The sequence below is a fragment of the Aulonocara sp. 'chitande type north' Nkhata Bay genome, linkage group LG22, assembly GCF_057382095.1.
Source record: "Aulonocara sp. 'chitande type north' Nkhata Bay isolate Kocher_YH1m ecotype deep benthic linkage group LG22, A_spYH_male_GT1.1, whole genome shotgun sequence".
In the NCBI taxonomy this organism is placed as follows: domain Eukaryota; kingdom Metazoa; phylum Chordata; class Actinopteri; order Cichliformes; family Cichlidae; genus Aulonocara; species Aulonocara sp. 'chitande type north' Nkhata Bay.
The window spans coordinates 3,947,277-3,966,796 of record NC_141364.1 but is presented as its reverse complement, the minus strand read 5'-3'; the positions used below and the strand labels follow the sequence as shown (position 1 = coordinate 3,966,796).

Here is a 19,520-nt window from a genome sequence, read left to right as displayed (position 1 = left end):
GAGACAAAAACATAAAGCAGCTTCATGGTTTTGTGGGCTTCATTTCAGAGGGACAGATGTTGATAGAGGAGAGGAGTTTGATTCTCTGGACTTTACCTGTGAAGCAGCAGCAGAGGAGAGTCCAGATGAGGACGCAGATCAAAGTCATGTTTTTGATGAGGAGGATTTCTGTGGCTTCTGTTGTGATGAAGGACAGCTGTCAGTCATCCAGTGTTCAACTCTCAGGACTATAAACTCTCCCAGAGCACTGGAGCATGGTGCTGCTGATGCAAAGTGCCTCTCTATGGAAATGATCTGACTGAAAACAACAAGTAGGTGGATCAAATAGTCGATGCTGTTTATCAATTAATCAGTCAGTTTATGAAAATGTTTTCTTTCTTGTGTTTTAGGACACATCCACACATTGATGGATGTGTGGGATTTTTAAATTTGGGTATTTTCTGCAATCTTTTACAAAAACATGTTCATTGACTGAGAGAGGCAAGAAAATGTTTCATGATCAAACCAGAGCAGCACTTTGTGATATAACCCCAAGTGTTGCCAAATGCCAACAAAACATGCAAACAATGTCTGAAGATAAAGGCACAGACATTCGTCCTTGTAAGACAAAATCTGATATCCTCTTGTTCACTTAAAAAAGAAGAAGAAAAGAAATGTTGTACTTGTCTACTCAAACACATGAACAGAGTTTCAGAGAATCTTCACCCTGAAAGAGGTTTTAGAAACCTACCTGTCAGCAAATCAAAGAACCGCTTACATGTAAGCAACAGGACAGAATAGAAAAGTTTTCCCCCAAAAAAGAACCTGCACATTTGAACATGGCGTCAAAAATGAAAGACATTAAAAAAAATCAGAGGAAAGGTACAATTTGCAAAACCTATTTTAGAGTTTTGTAAAACTCAGTACAAAAAAACTTGCAGTGATTCACATTGATGCATGATGCTGACCACAGGATGCAAAAGTTAAACATGCCCACAGCGCAGAATCATTCATCTCTGTTTTAATTTGATATTTTTATAACAGGACAACCTGTGAGGCTGGAAAGACTTCGGTTTCATGCCCTGAACAGGTCACTTTCTGTTTTGTGATGTAGTGTCTGCAGTGTTGGGAAGGTTACTTTTAAAATGTATTCCACTACAGATTACAGATTACATGCCCCAAAATGTATTTTGTAACGTATTCTGAATACTTTGGATTACTTAATATATGATCATGCTTTTTACAACTACATGAATGTACTATTGCTGTGTGATTTATTACTGTTACTGAAGGCTACTTGCCGTACCAATAACAACTCGATTTTTACATCTTAATATAAATGAGTAACAGTAGGTGGACATTAGGTAAGGCTGCACTTTTTGCAGTGATCTGCAAACGCATATATAAAACAGGTCCGCGGCTCCGAACCGTAGTAAAGGGACCTCTGGCTAATCCGTCGGGTTCGTGTCGGGCTCGTAGCTGAAAACTAGCTTTACTTTGTTGTCTGGGTCAAGTTTGTAAGAGACAGAGAGAGACGTTGAAGGGCTGCTCCAGCAGAACTTATTGTTTCGGAGGAAAACACGAACACAGTGTCCAGTCGAGTCTTAATAGCTTACTTACAGCTGGGCTCGTCAGGCTCTCTTCTTGGCTGCTGTGGTTATTAGTATATTTACATGCTTCCAGCTCCCGTTTCTGCTCGATGACAGCTCGTACTTTTTCTCCCTCTTCGCGCTCACAGACACATAACAGGTACAGCAGTCCATTCTCCCTGCAGCGCGGACTACACTGCCCATCAGGCTGCATTCTTTAGGGCGATGCCTGTAACACTCTGCCTGTTGCCTTCATATTAAATCATTTTTTGAATAATAATTTTGAAATATTTTTAAATATTTCTTCACGTCATAATGCTGGCAGCAAGTAGAGATGACATGGGCCGCAAGATTGAGACACAGACATTAGAGCCTCTTAATGTTTTCTTTGGGTTTCAACCAGCGTGGAATTACCATAGAGAGTGCACAGCCTAACATATGAAACAGGAGAAGACGTGTAATCCATTTATTTCAACAAAGTAATTGTAATCTGAATTGATGTGATTAGCAGAGTAATCCAAAGAGTGGGAATGTGCTGGAAATATCTTTTATTTTATGAATTTGTCACATGTTTTAGTAATATCACTTTTGGGTCACTTCGAGGTTCACATGTGGGGAAGCATTCAGCTTTAACTCTATTGCACAAAGTCAGGCATCGTGAGAAAGTTGGTGACACCCAGAGGGGGAGAATTCAACAGGTGGTGAAGTCTTTTGTTAATCAGGTCTTTGAGGATGTGGGGAAGAGGCAAGGAGCAGTCTCTATGTGACACTGGAAGAGGAGACAAGGTTCTAAACTCTCTCCCTCTCTTGGAGGGGTCAAGGGTGTGACAACAGCTGTGGAAATGCCTTCTGTTTGACTGTATTTAAAGAGGGCTGCTATTCATCTTTAGAGACACGCATCAGTGCCCCACTGAATGTCGTCTCTCCCTCAACTGCTTGGGAATTAAAAAGGTGTTGGCTCATCGTGTCTGCAGACTTTGTTGATTATATTTCCATGACAATATTCTGCAGTGACAAAGTGAGATATGTCACAACAAAGGAGCGAAAACTGAAAAAGTGTTTGTTTACATTGTTGAGTTAACACCGAATATAAAAGCTTCAGTGCTCTTTGGTACGGATTCTCCAGTTTTTTTATTTAAAAGTTTTATAATTACGATTTTGATTATGTCCCCACAGTCGGTGTCAATGATGGTGATGATACTGGAGGATAAACGTGAGCTCTAACACATGAGTCTGCCTACAGGAGGGAGGTTGAACGTCTGGTGTCCTGGTGCAGCCACAACAACCTGGTGCTGAATGCCCAGAAGACAGTGGAGATTATTGTGGACTTCAGGAAGCACACAGCCCCACTCCCCCCATCATCCTGACTGACACCCCCATCACCTCTGTGGACTCATTCCGCTTCCTGGGTACCACCATCACCCAGGACCTGAAGTGGGAGCCCACCATCACCTCCGTCATCAAGAAAGCCCAGCAGAGGATGTACTTCCTGAGGCAGCTGAAGAAATTCAACCTGCCAACACGGACGATGATGCAGTTCTACACTGCAATCATCGAGTCCATCCTCACCTCCTCCATAACCGTGTGGTACGCTGGAGCCACTATCAGGGACAAACAGAGACTGCAGCGTGTTGTGCGCTCTGCTGAGAAGGTGATTGGCTGCAGACTCCCATCTCTGCAGGACCTGTACACCTCCAGGATACTGGGGCGTGCAGCTCGGATCTCAGCTGACCCTTCTCACCCTGGACACAGTCTGTTTGACCTGCTCCCCTCAGGCAGGAGGCTCCGGTCCATTCGCACCAGAACCTCTCGCCATAAGAACAGTTTCTTCCCCTCTGCTGTTGGACACATGAACAATAAACGTATGACTGTTCCCACCACTAACACATGACCCTACGCTGTGTTCACTGCATCATTCCATGTTTGCACTGATCACCACCTGCACTCATGTATATATCATGTATATATCTATCTACTTAGCACTTTTAATTCTTATTCTTACTTTTATTTTTTTCATGTCTATTTAAGCGCAATTTATGACAGTATGTTTGCACTGAAGCACCGCAGCAATTTCCTGATGTTGTAAACCTGCTCAACATTTGGCAATAAAACCCCTTTCTGATTCTGATTCTGATTCTGATCTGCTCAAATTTACACAGCTTTCACATCACTTCATTGTAGGGGTCGAGTTTTTCTTTATTTGTTACCTGTATATGAATCTACAGTGTTCAGTTGAGTCACATTCCAAATATGCTGTGAAAAATTCTTTTTAAACGAGTCGTGCTGGAGTCAGTCAGATGATTTCCATAGAGAGGCACTTTGCATCAGCAGCACCATGCTCCAGTGCTCTGGGAGAGTTTATAGTCCTGAGAGTTGAACACTGGATGACTGACAGCTGTCCTTCATCACAACAGAAGCCACAGAAATCCTCCTCATCAAAAACATGACTTTGATCTGCGTCCTCATCTGGACTCTCCTCTGCTGCTGCTTCACAGGTAAAGTCCAGAGAATCAAACTCCTCTCCTCTATCAACATCTGTCCCTCTGAAATGAAGCCCACAAAACCATGAAGCTGCTTTATGTTTTTGTCTCTGTGTCCTCAGAGTCCAGAGGACAGATCACAGTGACTCAGCCTGGAGCAGTGAGCTCTGCTGTGGGAGCAACTGTGAGCATCAAGTGTACGACCAGTCAGAATGTTTATGTTTCTGGCAGCGCTCACTGTTTAGCCTGGTACCAACAGAAAGCTGGAGAAACTCCCAAACGTCTTATTTACTACACTAGCAGTCGACAATCAGGGATTCCAGCTCGTTTTACAGGCAGTGGATCAAACTCTGACTTCACTCTGACCATCAGTGGAGTCCAGACTGAAGATGCAGCAGTTTATTACTGTCAGAGTTTTCATGTTATCAACGGTCAGTATGTGTTCACACAGTGAAAAACAGTCGTACAAAAACCTCCCTCAGTCAGACTGAACAGAAACTGAAGTGACTGCTGCAGCTGGAAGATACTGCAGAGACTGATACAGTTCACTGAGGACACACACACACACACACACACACACACACACACACACACACACACACACACACACACACACAGTGAAAGGCCATTTTTGTTGAAACACTTGTTTCCTGGTTAAGAGCATTGCTTAGAAACTCGTCTTTGGTTTACTTTTACTTTTCTGTTTGGGAAGATTGGGGAACATAAGGACCTGTTTTCTTGTTTTGGCATTGCTCACATCCAAAACAAATAAACTCCTCTATACCAAAACGAACCTTCTTATCAACTCACATTGTTGTGCAAATAAAGTCATCCTGTTTTTATTAAGCTGTATATTTTCAAACATGAACATTGTTAAAATGATTTGGTCGATGTTTCATCCTTCACTTTGTTATTCTCCTGGTGTTTCATTTGTTCAAATATGATGCTAAAGTTCAAAAAACAAATCCCAGAATTGTTTTCAGTTAAGCTAAGCAGTGGCTTCATGTTCTAATTATCTTTAACATTACAGGGCTCTAGAATAACTTTTTGCCTTGGTTGCACTGGTGCGCCACTTTTTCAACCGCATCGCTTAACACCGCGGTTTTACATGTGCCCTTTTTTGGGGGGAAATTGCTGTCCATACAGACAATATTGATTTGTAAATGATTAACTAACAATCTTGTTCTTGTGCTTAAAGTGCTTTGGCACTCTTTGGCCATAAGAATGCAGAGATGGCACCGGGTGTTATGGCACGCCGTCTTTCTCTCGGTTCTGCAATGTTTGTTTGTTGTGTTCTTAGTGGTGTCCCTGCTAGCTTTGAAAACCCACTCCCTGTTGGTGTATGAGCGACAGACGCTTTTTAACATCCGTGACTCACTGCTGATGCTCCACAGTGTTAGCGAGCGATCTGGAGGAATCCCGCCGCCGTGCCGGAGGAGCAGCTTCGCCGCGATCGCTGCTCTGCGCTTCCACAGGCCCCGCTGGTTTAGAAACTTATTCCCGTTAACGACAAGGAAGCAAGATGAACAGCAATTTTACTTGCTAGCAAGGGAGGCTGGTTGGAACCAGGCTCTTGGAGCTAAACGCTCCTCACCTGTCTGCTAGCCAGCATCAAGTAAACAGCCTTCCTTGCAGCTTTTTATTCTGAGAACACAAGCACTGTGTTTGTGTGTATGTGAGTGTGTATGTTTGTTTGGTGGTGCGTTTGTGTGACCTCCTGCTTATCAAAAGGGTCATAAAAGCAGGAAGCTTACTAACCAAGAAAACAGAACCCTCACATAGGATGTCCCTATAATGAAACACTACAGCCTCCCCCACCAACAAACAGGCTGGAGAGGTGGTCAGAGACAAAGGAATGTCTTTGACCATGCTGCTTGAACTAAGTCTTACACATTTAAGTAACAAAATGACAACATTTAACAATTTGACTCCAACAGTCCCCCCTTTTTGTCAACTTTGTACATAAATTTCCACTTATGCACCCTTGTGTTTGACAGTTCAGTATAGGCTTCATTCACACACAGCTCCTCACATCATTCACTTCCTACTGCTGCAAAAGTTCACAGTTCATACATGTACGAAACGTGCTTAGCAATTATCCTACTTCTCATTCATCTCACACACAGTAAACTACATCCTGCAAGGAAACAAATGAATGTCAACAGTCAAAAACAAGAATCAACGTTCTCAAAAGAATATGCACTACAATCCAAATGTATGCAGACATAGGCATTCAAACACATCCGTTGGTTTTTGGTTTGTCCATGTGGCTTCCAGCTATCTTCAAAGCTGTAGCCTGGTCAACACTCCTCTTTATGACCCCTTTCAAACCCCCAAATCTTCTCACTGTAGACACCCTGTGGGGTGATCAAGTCACCTGGTGAATCATCTGCATTTACAACTCCTCTCCTTTCCTGTTGTCACTGCAGAAAAAGTTTTTTAAAGGAAATTGGATCAAGTTGTTTATGATCTTCTCCCCCCTTTTTGAGTCATGTCCACCCATGGCTCAAAACTCCAACCAACTTATATAAGTGTACGTGATGTAAATGTAAACAAAAGAAAGCCCCTTTGACTGTCTGGCTTTTTCTTCATAATGATAGCCATATTAGGACACATAAAGGCAATGGTTATATATCTATATATTTTAGCACAAATGACAATATAAAAAATATCAATCCTAACAATGTCCATGTGTCAAAGTAACTGAGAATAAAAAACAGAAAACATGAAGGAGATATTCCTGGCCTGGCTTTTTATAGCAGATAATCTTAAAACTATTTTGCAATTTTGCATAATTTTAAAAAGTTTACATTTCTTCAGTATTGAACAGCAGAAAATAGGCTTTCTTGTCCGAGGTCATTGAAGTAAAAGAAAAAAAGAAAAAAACACAGAGGCTGACAGCGCTGTAAACAACGGTAGACTGGTGGGTAATAAGCGAAGGAATAATGCAGAAAACAGAGATTTGAGACGGGAAACTGTTCTTGAAGTACAGAGAGAGAGAGAGAGAGAGCTGTGCATGAAGTGTGATTTTTATCTTGGTGGAAACAAAACAGTAAAGTAAGAGGGAATTCATGACGATGTTTATCAGATGTGAATAGTTTGTTGCTTCTTTTGCTGCTGGTTCAGTCAATTTTGCTTGGAGAGAGACAAAACTTGCAGCTCAGAATCAGCACAAAAAAGACGTAAACAGCGCGGACCCGACGCATCAGAATCAGTGAGCTGTCGGCTTTCAGCCCGATGGCGTGTCCGTCTACGTGCCGTCGTGTGAGAAAGCAGAGAAAGCTGATTCTGATGCGTCGGGTCCCTCTGTGTGTTTACACTGTGTGTCTTTGTGTGGAATCCGTTTACCTGCTCTCATTTACTGTTTGGTGGTTGATAAAATACTTTTGTGATCTTTAACCTGAGATTCCGGCGTTTCTGGGAAAATATATTTATTTTTAAAACTCGATTTAGGATTTAATGAATCAATGTCGCTTTATTCAAGCTACTCACCTCTCTCTATCTGCCTGTACTTTCAAACGTACAGACGGACTACATGAATATCTGAACTACGACCAATCAGAGAGGTCCCACCCCTGATTATCTCTGATTGGTTTAGACCACGATAGGAGCATAATGTGTGTCGGTTGTTGACCACAGGGAGAGTTTCAGAGTTGCAGAGAGTGTTTTTTTATTTATTTATTTTACTCGAATAGTTGGTCGTACCGCTGCGACCTGAGATTATTTTTAATCGCACTTGCGACCAAATTGGTTGCACTCTACAGCCCTGCATTACATTTAATTTTTTCTAACTTAGCTTTGCTCCAGTGGTAATTAGAGTGAAAGGACTTGAAAATCAAAGTTTTACTCGTCTCTGTAAAACAAATTATTCATACCACCTTTACTTAACAGGAGCTTTACTGTGATAGTTTTAATACATTCTTCTATATTTAGTATGGTTTTAATATTTTCGTATTTTAAATTACGCAGGATATATGATAAAACAATAATTTACTTGCAAAGAGTTTTAATTTCTACACAAATACTTTCATTATGTGGAAAAAAAGTATTTGAGATGGAATTGTTTTATTTGATCTGAGAACAAAAAGAAATTGTTCATTGTTCATATATTTAGATCATATAAACAATATACAGGTACATTTAGCAAAGAAAGTAAGAGAGAAAAAATACTACAGACGGGCATCTGAGGGTGAGGGGAGCGTGCCAAGCTCCAATCGACAGCACAGAGGGAGTTCAATTATGGCATCATGATTCTGTGAGCAGCACATAAACCAGAAGCTAGGGTGGTGATGGGGAATGACCGACGGCAATTTCCTATGAACATCACCTAATGCTGTGTCACTGTGCTAAGCATACTTTGACAATCTGAAGAGGGTCTTCCTTTGTGTCATTGTTGTTGTCATTTGCATCATGACCACTTCTACAAGACTGCTAAAGTGATTCAACAGGTGGGATCATAACAGCAGTAAAACAACTGGATCCAATACCCTTTCCGAGAAAGGTTTTCTGCAGAGATAAAAAGGACAATAGAGGAGTCCTAAGTATTCCCCCCACAGGAAGAATGCCTGAAGTGAGGCGATGAGGGTTGATAGAGGCCATAAAAAAGGGGCTCTATCATGTAATCATATATGCTTAGAGGTATCAATTGTATAATGATAGAGGTCTGATCCTTGGTAGTCTGCAAAGACTCTTCCAGAGTGTTCTGGCATGCACACACATCCTAAGGTCATGAGTGAGGTCGTACCTTCTTTATATAGTATGGGAGGACACCTACTCTGTATCTGTTTAAGTATAAGAGCCTTTTGTTTAGGTGGACCGCTGGACTCCTGGCACCAGCTTACACACACACACACACACACACACACACAATTCCCAATAAAAGGCAGCAAGCGGAGGCCGTCGTTGGGGTCAATTTGTGGTAGACACCGACGAGGCCTCCATTGCAAATAAATCGATCGATCGCTGACTGTCTCGTTTTCTTCATGATGAATTAGTCTCTAAACCAGCGGGGCTTGTGGAAACACAGACCCAACAACACCCAGGTAGAAGACGAGTATTAATAACTGACTGCACACTTATTTCCACACTGTCATCCTCGAGTAGGTGAGAGGGAACGAAGTCTTGCCCCAAAGACATTTTGTAGGTTTGCTGGCTCCTTAGAGTACGAGCACCTGGATGACTGAGAGCCTTCACAGATCTATTTTCAAGCTGAGCTCAAAGGTCATAGCCAAGCTTTTTTCAATACACTGCTCAGCTTTCTTTATCATAATCGTACACATCATGGTTTTGGGAGCTTCATTTCAGAGAAATAATTTTTGCAAGATGAGAGATTGTTTCCCGAGACTTTCTCCAACTTTTCCTTGCTGTGCAAAAAATGATGGTATTTGTTTAAGAGATCTACAGTGTGTGTGTGTGTGTGTGTGTGTGTGTGTGTGTGTGTGTGTGTGTGTCCTCAGTGAACTGTATCAGTCTCTGCAGTATCTTCCAGCTGCAGCAGTCACTTCAGTTTCTGTTCAGTCTGACTGAGGGAGGTTTTTGTACGACTGTTTTTCACTGTGTGCTCACCCACAGACTGTTAGGATAGTGCCAACACATACAGTAATAAACTGCTGCATCTTCAGCCTGGACTCCACTGATGGTCAGAGTGAAGTCAGAGTTTGATCCACTGCCTGTAAAACGAGCTGGAATCCCTGATTGTCGATTGCTAGCATAGTAAATGAGCAGTTTAGGAACTCCTCCATCTTTCTGTTGGTACCAGGATAAATAGTTGCCATTAACATTCTGACTGGTCGTACACTTGATGCTCACAGTTCCTCCCACAGCAGAGCTCACTGCTCCAGGCTGAGTCACTGTGATCTGTCCTCTGGACTCTGAGGACACAGAGACAAAAACATAAAGCAGCTTCATGGTTTTGTGGGCTTCATTTCAGAGGGACAGATGTTGATAGAGGAGAGGAGTTTGATTCTCTGGACTTTACCTGTGAAGCAGCAGCAGAGGAGAGTCCAGATGAGGACGCAGATCAAAGTCATGTTTTTGATGAGGAGGATTTCTGTGGCTTCTGTTGTGATGAAGGACAGCTGTCAGTCATCCAGTGTTCAACTCTCAGGACTATAAACTCTCCCAGAGCACTGGAGCATGGTGCTGCTGATGCAAAGTGCCTCTCTATGGAAATCATCTGACTGACAGAAACATGCAAGTTAGAATAGAAAGCCTTTTTTTGTCACTATAAAGTTGTACAAAGAGATACAGAGAAAATGAGACAAAGACACAAATTTGCAGGGGGAGAAGTGCCAGAAACACATTATATTAGATTAATATTTCAAACATGACAAAATTCTAATCTTACAGCAGCTGCTGTGTGTGTTGCATCATATTGCTGTAATTGTTTATATGCTTTATATATTCTGAGCTAAGTTGATCTATAGTGTTACATCATATTCTATAAGGATGTTATGTGTTTGTAGACTTTCTGCCTAGTTTGACCCATTTAGCAGACGTCAGCCTGTTTAAGGCTCTGATATCTATTCTGTATGACTTAAAGCAGTTATGACATGGTCTGATTTTCTCACCCAATAAAGGAATATTTCATATATCAGTCTACTCTTCATTTTATCAGACACAGTTTTCACAGCTCGTACATTTTCTTTTTACACATGTATGTAAGCATTGAGCCAAATTTAATAATGCCAACATATTAAACGAACAATATTTGTCTCTTATGTATAATACATCAGTATATACACTTTTGAGTGAAGATTTAAGGTGATAGAAAATATAAACTGCAACTTGAATCTTTCAAGTTCAAGCTCACTGCTGTAATATATGTATATATATACACACACACACACACATATATATATATATATATTTCCAGTCCTCAGATACTCAACTAATCAAAGTGATGTCATGACAAAAATGAATGACCAACAAGACATTTTTTCTCCTTCATTTCTGTCACACAAAGCTGTATGAAATGTTTCTCGCGGTTAGCATCATGGTTGCTAGGCAACCTGAACAGCGCGACGCAGGCTAGACCGTCCCATTTCACAAGCCTCTCACTTCCGCACTTCTCGTACTCATAGTACGCACCGTACGCAGTACACGTAGTGCGCGTACTTCAAGCGTGCAGACCCTGAATTGGGACACAGCCACGGACTTTACACAGAGACCTGACTGAACTGGAACAGAGGGAGCATGGGAACCAAACCTAGGAACTAGAAATCATAGCAAAAGACATAACCAGAATAACCTAAAGCATAAGATAATAATAATTAACACAAAACACTGGGTCACATGACCCAGGACCATGACACTTATAGCACTAGAATTAAATAATAAGGGAAGGATTCTGGATCAGCATCATGATGAAAACTTGTGGCCGTAGTATATACAGTATTCTGGAGAAGGTATAAAATGTCACCGTATGTGTGTGTGTGTGTGTTTTATGTGTATGGATTTTTTAAATTATTACTCATCATATATTACTGTCTATTAAAGTCCTGTAGTAATTTGTCCATCAGCCTTTGGAAGGTGGCCGGTGCCCCATGTAGGCCAAATGGCATCACCGTGAACTGGAACAGGCCGGCAGGTGTCCTGAAGGCGGTGTGCGGTCGAGAAGACTCCTCCAGTGGCACTTGCCAGTAACCTTTGCAAAGATCCAAGGTGGTGATGTACCTGGCCGCTCCGATCTTCTCCAGCAAATCCTCGGTTCGAGGCATGGGGTAGGCATCAAACTCTGAAATGGAATTAAGCTTCCGGAAATCAATGCAGATGCGTAGGGAGCCATCTTTGAAGATGATGACCACCGGGCTACACCACTCTGAGCAGGACGGCTCTATCACCCCAAGCTCCAGCATCTTCTCCACCTCCTGTCGCAGTTTATCCACTAGGTGTTGTGGAACCCGGTATGGACGTTGGCGGATGGGATGTCCATCCTTTAGGTGTATCACATGTTCGACAAGGGTGGTCCTGCCGGGGTTAACTGAACACAGAGATGAAGTCTCCCAAAGGACTTGGAATAGCTCAGCAGCCTGCTGTGGGGTAAGATGAGTCAGCACCGGAGACATCGTATCGGCTCCCTGCTCGGGTTCTGTCTTCCCTTCTCTTGGCATTTCTCTTGCCATCAGAGCTTTCGCAGGGGCCTGGTGGGCACGCTCTTCCCATTCTTTCAGGAGATTCACATGGTAAGTCTGCTTCGGTTTCCTCTTTTCAGGATGATGAATCTCATAGGTCACTGGCCCCATTCTGCGAAGAACTGTGTATGGCCCTTGCCATTTCGCCAGAAGTTTACTGTTGGCTGACGGGAGAAGTAACAACACCTTTTGACCAGGTTGAAATTCACGTTGCCGGGCCTGTTGGTCATACCAGGTCTTCTGGCTTCGTTGAGCGTCTCGCAGGTTGACCTCGGCCTCTTCATGGTATCTCCCCAACCGATCTCTCATTTCCAGCACAAATTGCACCACTCCTTTATCATTTGGAGCAGAAGCAGGAGACTCCCAACCCTTCCGGAGGAGATCCAATGGCCCCTGCACATCCCAACCATAGAGTAGCTCGAATGGTGAGAAACCAGTGGAAGCCTGGGGAACTTCTCTGTACGCAAACAGCAGGAAGGGTAGCCACTGGTCCCAGTCTTTCCCAGTGTCTGACACAAACTTCTGCAGCATCCTCTTCAGAGTTTGGTTGAACCTCTCCACTAACCCATCTGTCTGTGTATGGTAGGGTGACGTCCTGATGGCAGAGATGCCTAGCTGGTTGTGGAAGAGCTGCATCAACCTAGAGGTAAAGTTAGTCCCTTGGTCGGTCAAAATCTCATCTGGTATCCCCACCCGGGAGAACAGCTGTACCAGTGCACGCAGAACATTGGGTGCCATGAGCGCACACAGGGGGAACGCTTCTGGGAAACGAGTCGCATAATCACACACCACCAAAATGTACTGATGACCCCGACTACTTTTTACCAGAGGACCCACAATGTCCATAGCTATCCTACGGAAGGGGGTGGAGATGACCGGAAGTGGCTGTGGCAGGGCCCTGTCTGACTTGCGAGCTGGACAAGTTTTCTGGCAGGTAGGGCATGTACGGCAATATTTTTGTATGTCTGTGTACATTGATGGCCAAAAGAAACGTGAGCTAACTCACATATAGGTTTTTTGGCGACGCAGATGACCTGCCCAGGGGAGGGTATGTGCTAATTGCATAATGAGGGGTCTACAACTAGAAGGTATCACAAGCCGTTGGTGGTCACCGTCAACTGCATACAACACATTTTTGTCAACAATGAACTTCTCTTTCCCTCCCCATTTCCCAGTTCCCCCTTCAGTCACATTAGCAAAGAAAACTTTCAACGTTTCATCCTCCCTTTGCAACAAAGTGATATTTTCTGGTACATCCCATTTCATGCTCTTAGTGTCCGGCCCCTTTGACCATAGCTGCTTCTCAATGCGGCGTTGGCGGCGGGATTTTCTTGGCCCATTAGTGCCACCCTCGCACAGACTACTGTCAAAGTCTGGCAAGGGTTGGCATCCAGCCTTCATTTGGGCTCTAGTGACCACTGGGCCAGACACGTTTAATTTAGCATTCCCCTTATCCCCCACATCAGTCTCTGTCCACTGTTCTTCTTTTTCTTGCAGCAAGTCCATGAGTACAGGCAAGTCCATCCCCAGAATAACCTCTACAGGCAAGTTCTGTACCACCCCAACTGACAACAGGTATGGCTGTTCATTAATAGTCACTGTTACCTCCACTTTTGGGTATGGATGTTTATCGCCATGCACACATAAAACTTCTTCCTGTCTGCTATAGTCCACACTGTTCACTGGTACCAAACTATGCTTAATTAAAGACATAAAACTACCAGTGTCCAGCAAAGCAGTAGCCTGCAGACCATTGACCTTTACTTTTTTATAGCGTTGCACATCCACTGGCTGGACCCTTGTGGGCTCCATCTCCAGCCGGGGTGCATAGCAGGCACCAGTGACTTTAGCCTTCCGGATAGGGCATACCGAGGCTTTATGACCTGGCTGCTGGCAATAATAACAAAGAAAGTCCTTACCCGCTCCTCGTAAGTTTGATGCCTTGGGGTTTTCTGGTTGCTCTCCCTTTTCAGAAGACCCGATGATGGGAGTGGTGGTCGCTGTGGCATCCCAGATGAGCGTGCAGGTGGTGCTCCTTTACGCACATTGAAGTACTGTGACACCAGCTTAGCAGCGGTCAGTCCATCTGCTGGCTCATGCTCCCTCACCCAGGTCCTGACCTCCCCTGGAAGTACCTGGATTAACTGCTCCAAGATGATAGCTTCTCCCATCTCTTCTTTAGTATGCTGCTCTGGTCGGATCCAGCGCCGATAGAGGCCCTTCAGGCGATAATAGGTCTCAGTGGGGCTCTCACCAGGTGGAACTGTATTGGACCGGAACCTCTGCCGATACGTCTCAGGGGAAATGTCAAATTTGGTTAGCAACGCCGCTTTTAAATCTTCATAACGATGGGCTCTTTCTTCATCCATTGCAGTGTAGGCCTCCAACGCCTTCCCCAATAGCAGTGGAACCAGACGACAGGCCCATTCACTTTCTGGCCATCTACAGGTTTTGGCAACTCGCTCAAAACGCAACAAATAGTTCTCAATGTCTTCCCCCATCTGATAGGGTGGAATTTTTGGCCCAACAGATCGCATCCACTCTGAGACTGACTGGTCGAGGCTGTTGGTCACTGCTTGTGACTGACGAGAGGGAACCTCCTCTGGGGGATCCCGGTATCCTCTTTGACGTGCAGGTGTAGGCAGTACCATTCTGGGGCTGCTTGCTGTTGCGGTGCTTGGCGTGGCCATTGCTGCTGTGGTGCTTGCTCCGGCTGGTGCTTGGGCTGGACTTTGCTGACCAGCAAAATCTGAATGCAGCTGAGCGTTGGGAGGGGAAACAGTCCTCAGCCCCCTGAGTTCTGCCAAAAAAACCTCCTCTCTCCTTTGCTGTCCCGCCAGGAAGTCCCTCATCATCTCAATCAGCTCTCCATTTGGGTCACGTGCTGAGGTCGAAGCTGTAGGCAATTCTGGACCAATCCTGCCGGAAACCTCCTCCTCCTCCTCTGCTGAAGAAGACGACGCCGGCACTGTGTCCCATGCCAGCTCCTCTGCTGTCTTCTCCACTGGAAGCTCATGCTGCTGGGACCGCAGCCCTGTGCGCTTAACTGGGAGGCGCGTTTTCCTCTTCCGACTAGCAATCCCACTTCTGACACCATATGTCGCGGGGTCCTCTCCTAAACTTCTCCCGAACAAATGCAGGCGTAGTCAGGAAGCATTCAGTGTGGATAATTTATTCTGCCGGCCTCCCAGGTGCACAAAAGATTATTTACAAAGAAAATAGGAAACTAACTTAAGTCAACACAAAACAAACATCTATATACAAAACACAGTCTGCATGTTACCCTCTCTGTAACATCTCACTGAAAGAACCCAGGTAGGCCCTGACAGCCTTCTTTTATACCCCATGGCCCCTCCCACTAGGCATAATAGTCATCTCTTTATTATTTCTTTTACCAAACAATCTTTCCCCCTCAGCTTATTTCCAGCTGTATTCCTACAATACATATATGTATATACAGACATTTATGGCCAATTCCAGGCAGCCTACAGTGTTTCACAACAACAAAAAAACAAACAAAAAAAATAATGCAGTTCGCGTGACCTTTCAAGCGCGCGCAAACCCACTATTTGAACCCGAGAACACCATACCATCGGCTTGCATAACCCCCGTACAATCGGCGATCACAGCGAGTCTCCGCGACCGGCTTTATTAAAGGTAAGTGGGAAAATATGTTGGCCACCTTCTGCGCTGCTCAAAATATACCTCTCAGCCCTTTTTGTTTATCTGCCCGGTCGACGAAAAGACGCGCAGCCACGGTAATTGTAGAAACTAATGGTGGTGGTGCGTGTATGCGCCCAGATCAGCTGTCTGTGGCCCGGGACGGTGTAACTCCGTCACAACAAGTAACAATAACGCCTGTACCAGTTGTTGTATAGCAATAATAAACACAATGCTTTGGTTCTATAACATTTTTCTATCATTACTTTATTTTGGATTAGGTGCATGAGCTTTTAAGTATGGATAATTAAATAATAGATTAATGAAACACCAGAGTGTGCCCTGTTCTGAGATGTACAGCAAGTGGAGAGTGACAGATGAGATGAGGAGATGGAAGAGTGACTCACAGGCAGAGCCGAGTTCATTTCCCACAGTTTTGTTGTTTAATGCTTCCGAGCGCTGTCACCAATCTTTGCATTTTATTATCATCTCATAACACTTCTTTAATCAGCTACCATCTCTGCTGTGGACTTTTTACTGTCTACAGTCTCAAAGCAACACAGACCTCCATCACTATCTGCAGCAGGAGCAGCAGCAACCCCTCAACAGCAACAGTGTTGTTGTTATTCAGCCTGGTTCCATGTGCCCTTTTGAACTTTGAGCACCGTCCCTTCCAGCATCTCTGCACGGCCCTGCTCAGAATCATTCATCTGTTTTAGGTTGACATTTTATATGTTTTGTAGAATAACAGGACAAACTGTGAGACTGGAAAGACTTGAGTTTCATGCTCTGTTTTGTGACGTAGTGTGCAATGCTCAGCAGTATTATCATTTTAACTGGTTCTGTGCGTGATCTGAAGACACTAAGTGTTTGTGAGAGAACATAAAACTGTTTTGATGCATTTGTGAGGTTTTACCTGATGAGTTTTAAGTTTTGTGATTGTAGCTTGAAAATTAAATTTAATGTTTAGAGTTATGAGAAAGAAGGTGGAAGCATTAAAGTGATGTATCTTAACAGTTGTAAAATGTAAATGACCAAATTGGATTATTGGAATATAGTTTTATTGTGTTTCGTTGTTTTTTATGTAAAAATTATAATTTTAATATGTTATGAAATTATGATTTAAAGAATTCATATTGTTGAGTTTGTTTGTCTCAGAGTCAGAGAGCCGTGTCTCTCTACAGTCAGAGGTTTTTGTACGGCGGCTCAATGAGTTTGTATCACTGTGGTACACGTTCGGTGGAGGAACCAGACTGCAAGTTGGAAGTAAGTCAGCCGTAGAGCTTTTTTTTTTTTAATGTAATTTTCTTTTCTTTAATTTCATTTAATATGAAAGGCTAGGAAACTTTTTATGTAACTGATTAATTATTTTATTCATAAATTTTGTCCTAAGAAACAAAGTCAGCTTTGGAAATGAATATTCAGACACTCAGGACAATTTCCACTGAAAATCTGGGATGTTTCATATTATTCATTATTATTTCTGGTTCTGATGGTAAAGTTGTATTTTGAGGGCTTGTAGGTTTAGTTCAGTCAAACAGAGAGCCGTGTCTCTCTACAGTCAGAGGTTTTTGTACGGCGCCTCAATGAGTTTGTATCACTGTGGTGGACTTTTGGTGGAGGAACCAGACTGCAAGTTGGAAGTAAGTCAAACTTAAACCTCATTTACTTTAGCAAATTTCTTTCTTTTGATTATCTTAACTTTTCTGTTCAATGTGCCTAAAAAAACCTCAGGAAAATAGTTTTTAGATAAATCTTCATGAAGAAACAAAGTTAGCTTCAGAATAAATGTTAAAATGAATATTAAACACAATATAAAACATCAGAGTGGACTTGAGGATATTTTACATATACATACATCTGGTTAAGTCTCGAGAGCTTTTAGTTTTAATCCAGTCTGACAGAGTCAGAGAGCCGTGTCTCTCTACAGTCAGAGGTTTTTGTACGGTGCCTCAATGAGTTTGTATCACTGTGGTGGACTTTTGGTGGAGGAACCAGACTGCAAGTTGGAAGTAAGTCAGCCTTAGAGCTTTTTTTTTTTAAATGTAATTTTCTTTTCTTTTCTTTAATTTCATTTAATATGAAAGGTTAGGAAACTTTTTGTGTAACTGATTAATTATTTTATTCATAAATTTTGTCCTAAGAAACAAAGTCAGCTTTGGAAATGATTATTCAGACACTCAGGACAATTTCCAATGAAAAAAGTTAAACTGCACAGAGTGAAGATAAAGATCTCTGGTGTTCTTATTGTATCATATCATTTACAACAATGTAAGCAATAAAAAAAACACATGAGGTAAGTAGTGGTATTGACTTTCTTATCCAGAACAAGCTGTTTATTATGAAGAACTGATGATGTGGAAGCTTAACATCTTTTAAAAGTGTTGACACATCTTTGTTTCGTTTTTTTGTTTTTTTATTTCCAGTGTAGTTTGAACATATTTCAGCTCAAACTGTGTGATGATTCTCTCTGTGCTGATATGCATGAGAGGTTTCTTACAGGGAAGTGAAACAATGTGTGAGTGAATGACTGGTGGAGCAGAAAAAACACCTGACAGAAACTTCTTAACGGAGAAAATCAAATTGTGGTTCTTGTCCTCTAACCTGATTGGTGTTTCCTAGGTGATGCCCGCCCCGCCCTGAAGGTGCTGGGTCCCTCCAGTGAGGAGCTGAAACAGGGGAAGGCTACAGTCATGTGTGTGGCCAACAAGGGCTTCCCCTCAGACTGGAGTCTGTCCTGGAAGGTGGATGGCAGTGGCAGCATCAGCTGGGAGGAGAGCAGGAGCCCCGTGGTGCAGGAGAACGACGGCCTCTACAGCTGGAGCAGCACCCTGAGGCTCCCTGCAGACCACTGGATGAAGGTGGGCTCTGTGACCTGTGAGGCCACCCAGGGCTCCCACACTGTGGTCTCAGAGCCACTGATGAGAGACCAGTGTCCCCAGTCCTGACCTGACTAACTGTGACTTTCATGCTGGTCTTACTTTCAGTCTGCACTCTGTAGCTTTAAAAAAAAAAAAATCTAATTTCTTCTCTCATTTTTCATTGCTTTGTTTAAAGTTTAAAGTTTGTTTAAAGTTTTAAAGAATAAAAAAATATCTATATTAAATAAGAATTGAGTGTTTGTCTTACTTTTGTGGTGATGTCAATATTAAACTCTAAATAATGATTTCCAGGGTTCTAATTGGAAGCCAGTGTGCTATCTGTAGTCAATATGAGTCAGTAGAATTAAGTCACTTTCAATACATGAAGTAAAGCAAAGTTTATGTTAAAGAGTAAGTGCGAAGGGGAATTGAGAGACACTGCCATTACTAAGCAGGATATTAAAGACATTACATATATGCAAATTCATTGCATGCTGTGTAATGAAATGTTTCAGCATGTTGCAGTTTGTTGTATAAAACACTGAGCAGGTGGAGCAGAAAAGCGCTGTATAAGAATGAGTCTATTCTCGTGATCAGTGTTGGGGTAGGTATTTTAGAAGTAATTTAATATACAGAGTTTTTTTGTTAAAAGTATTCAGTACGTTATTTTGTTTTGTTTTTTTTCTGTAAAATCACCTGAAACACAACATGTCATAACTGTCATTGAACAATATGAACTTGTAGGCTACAGTCTCTCACACCAACATAAATCCCTATCCTAACGACGACACACATATTTTCTTTCTCTTGGCATTTAGG

At 42.8% G+C, this 19,520-nt stretch overlaps 1 gene segment (V, D, J or C); it reads left to right on the top strand.

The window, feature by feature from the left end:
• Positions 1-3,946: 3,946 nt before the first annotated feature.
• Positions 3,947-18,881, top strand: LOC147303234 (Ig kappa chain V-III region MOPC 63-like). The segment is given in 4 exon segments: positions 3,947-4,063; positions 4,171-4,492; positions 17,072-17,106; positions 18,463-18,881. Coding segments are annotated over 4 exon segments (735 nt in total).
• Positions 18,882-19,520: the final 639 nt, after the last annotated feature.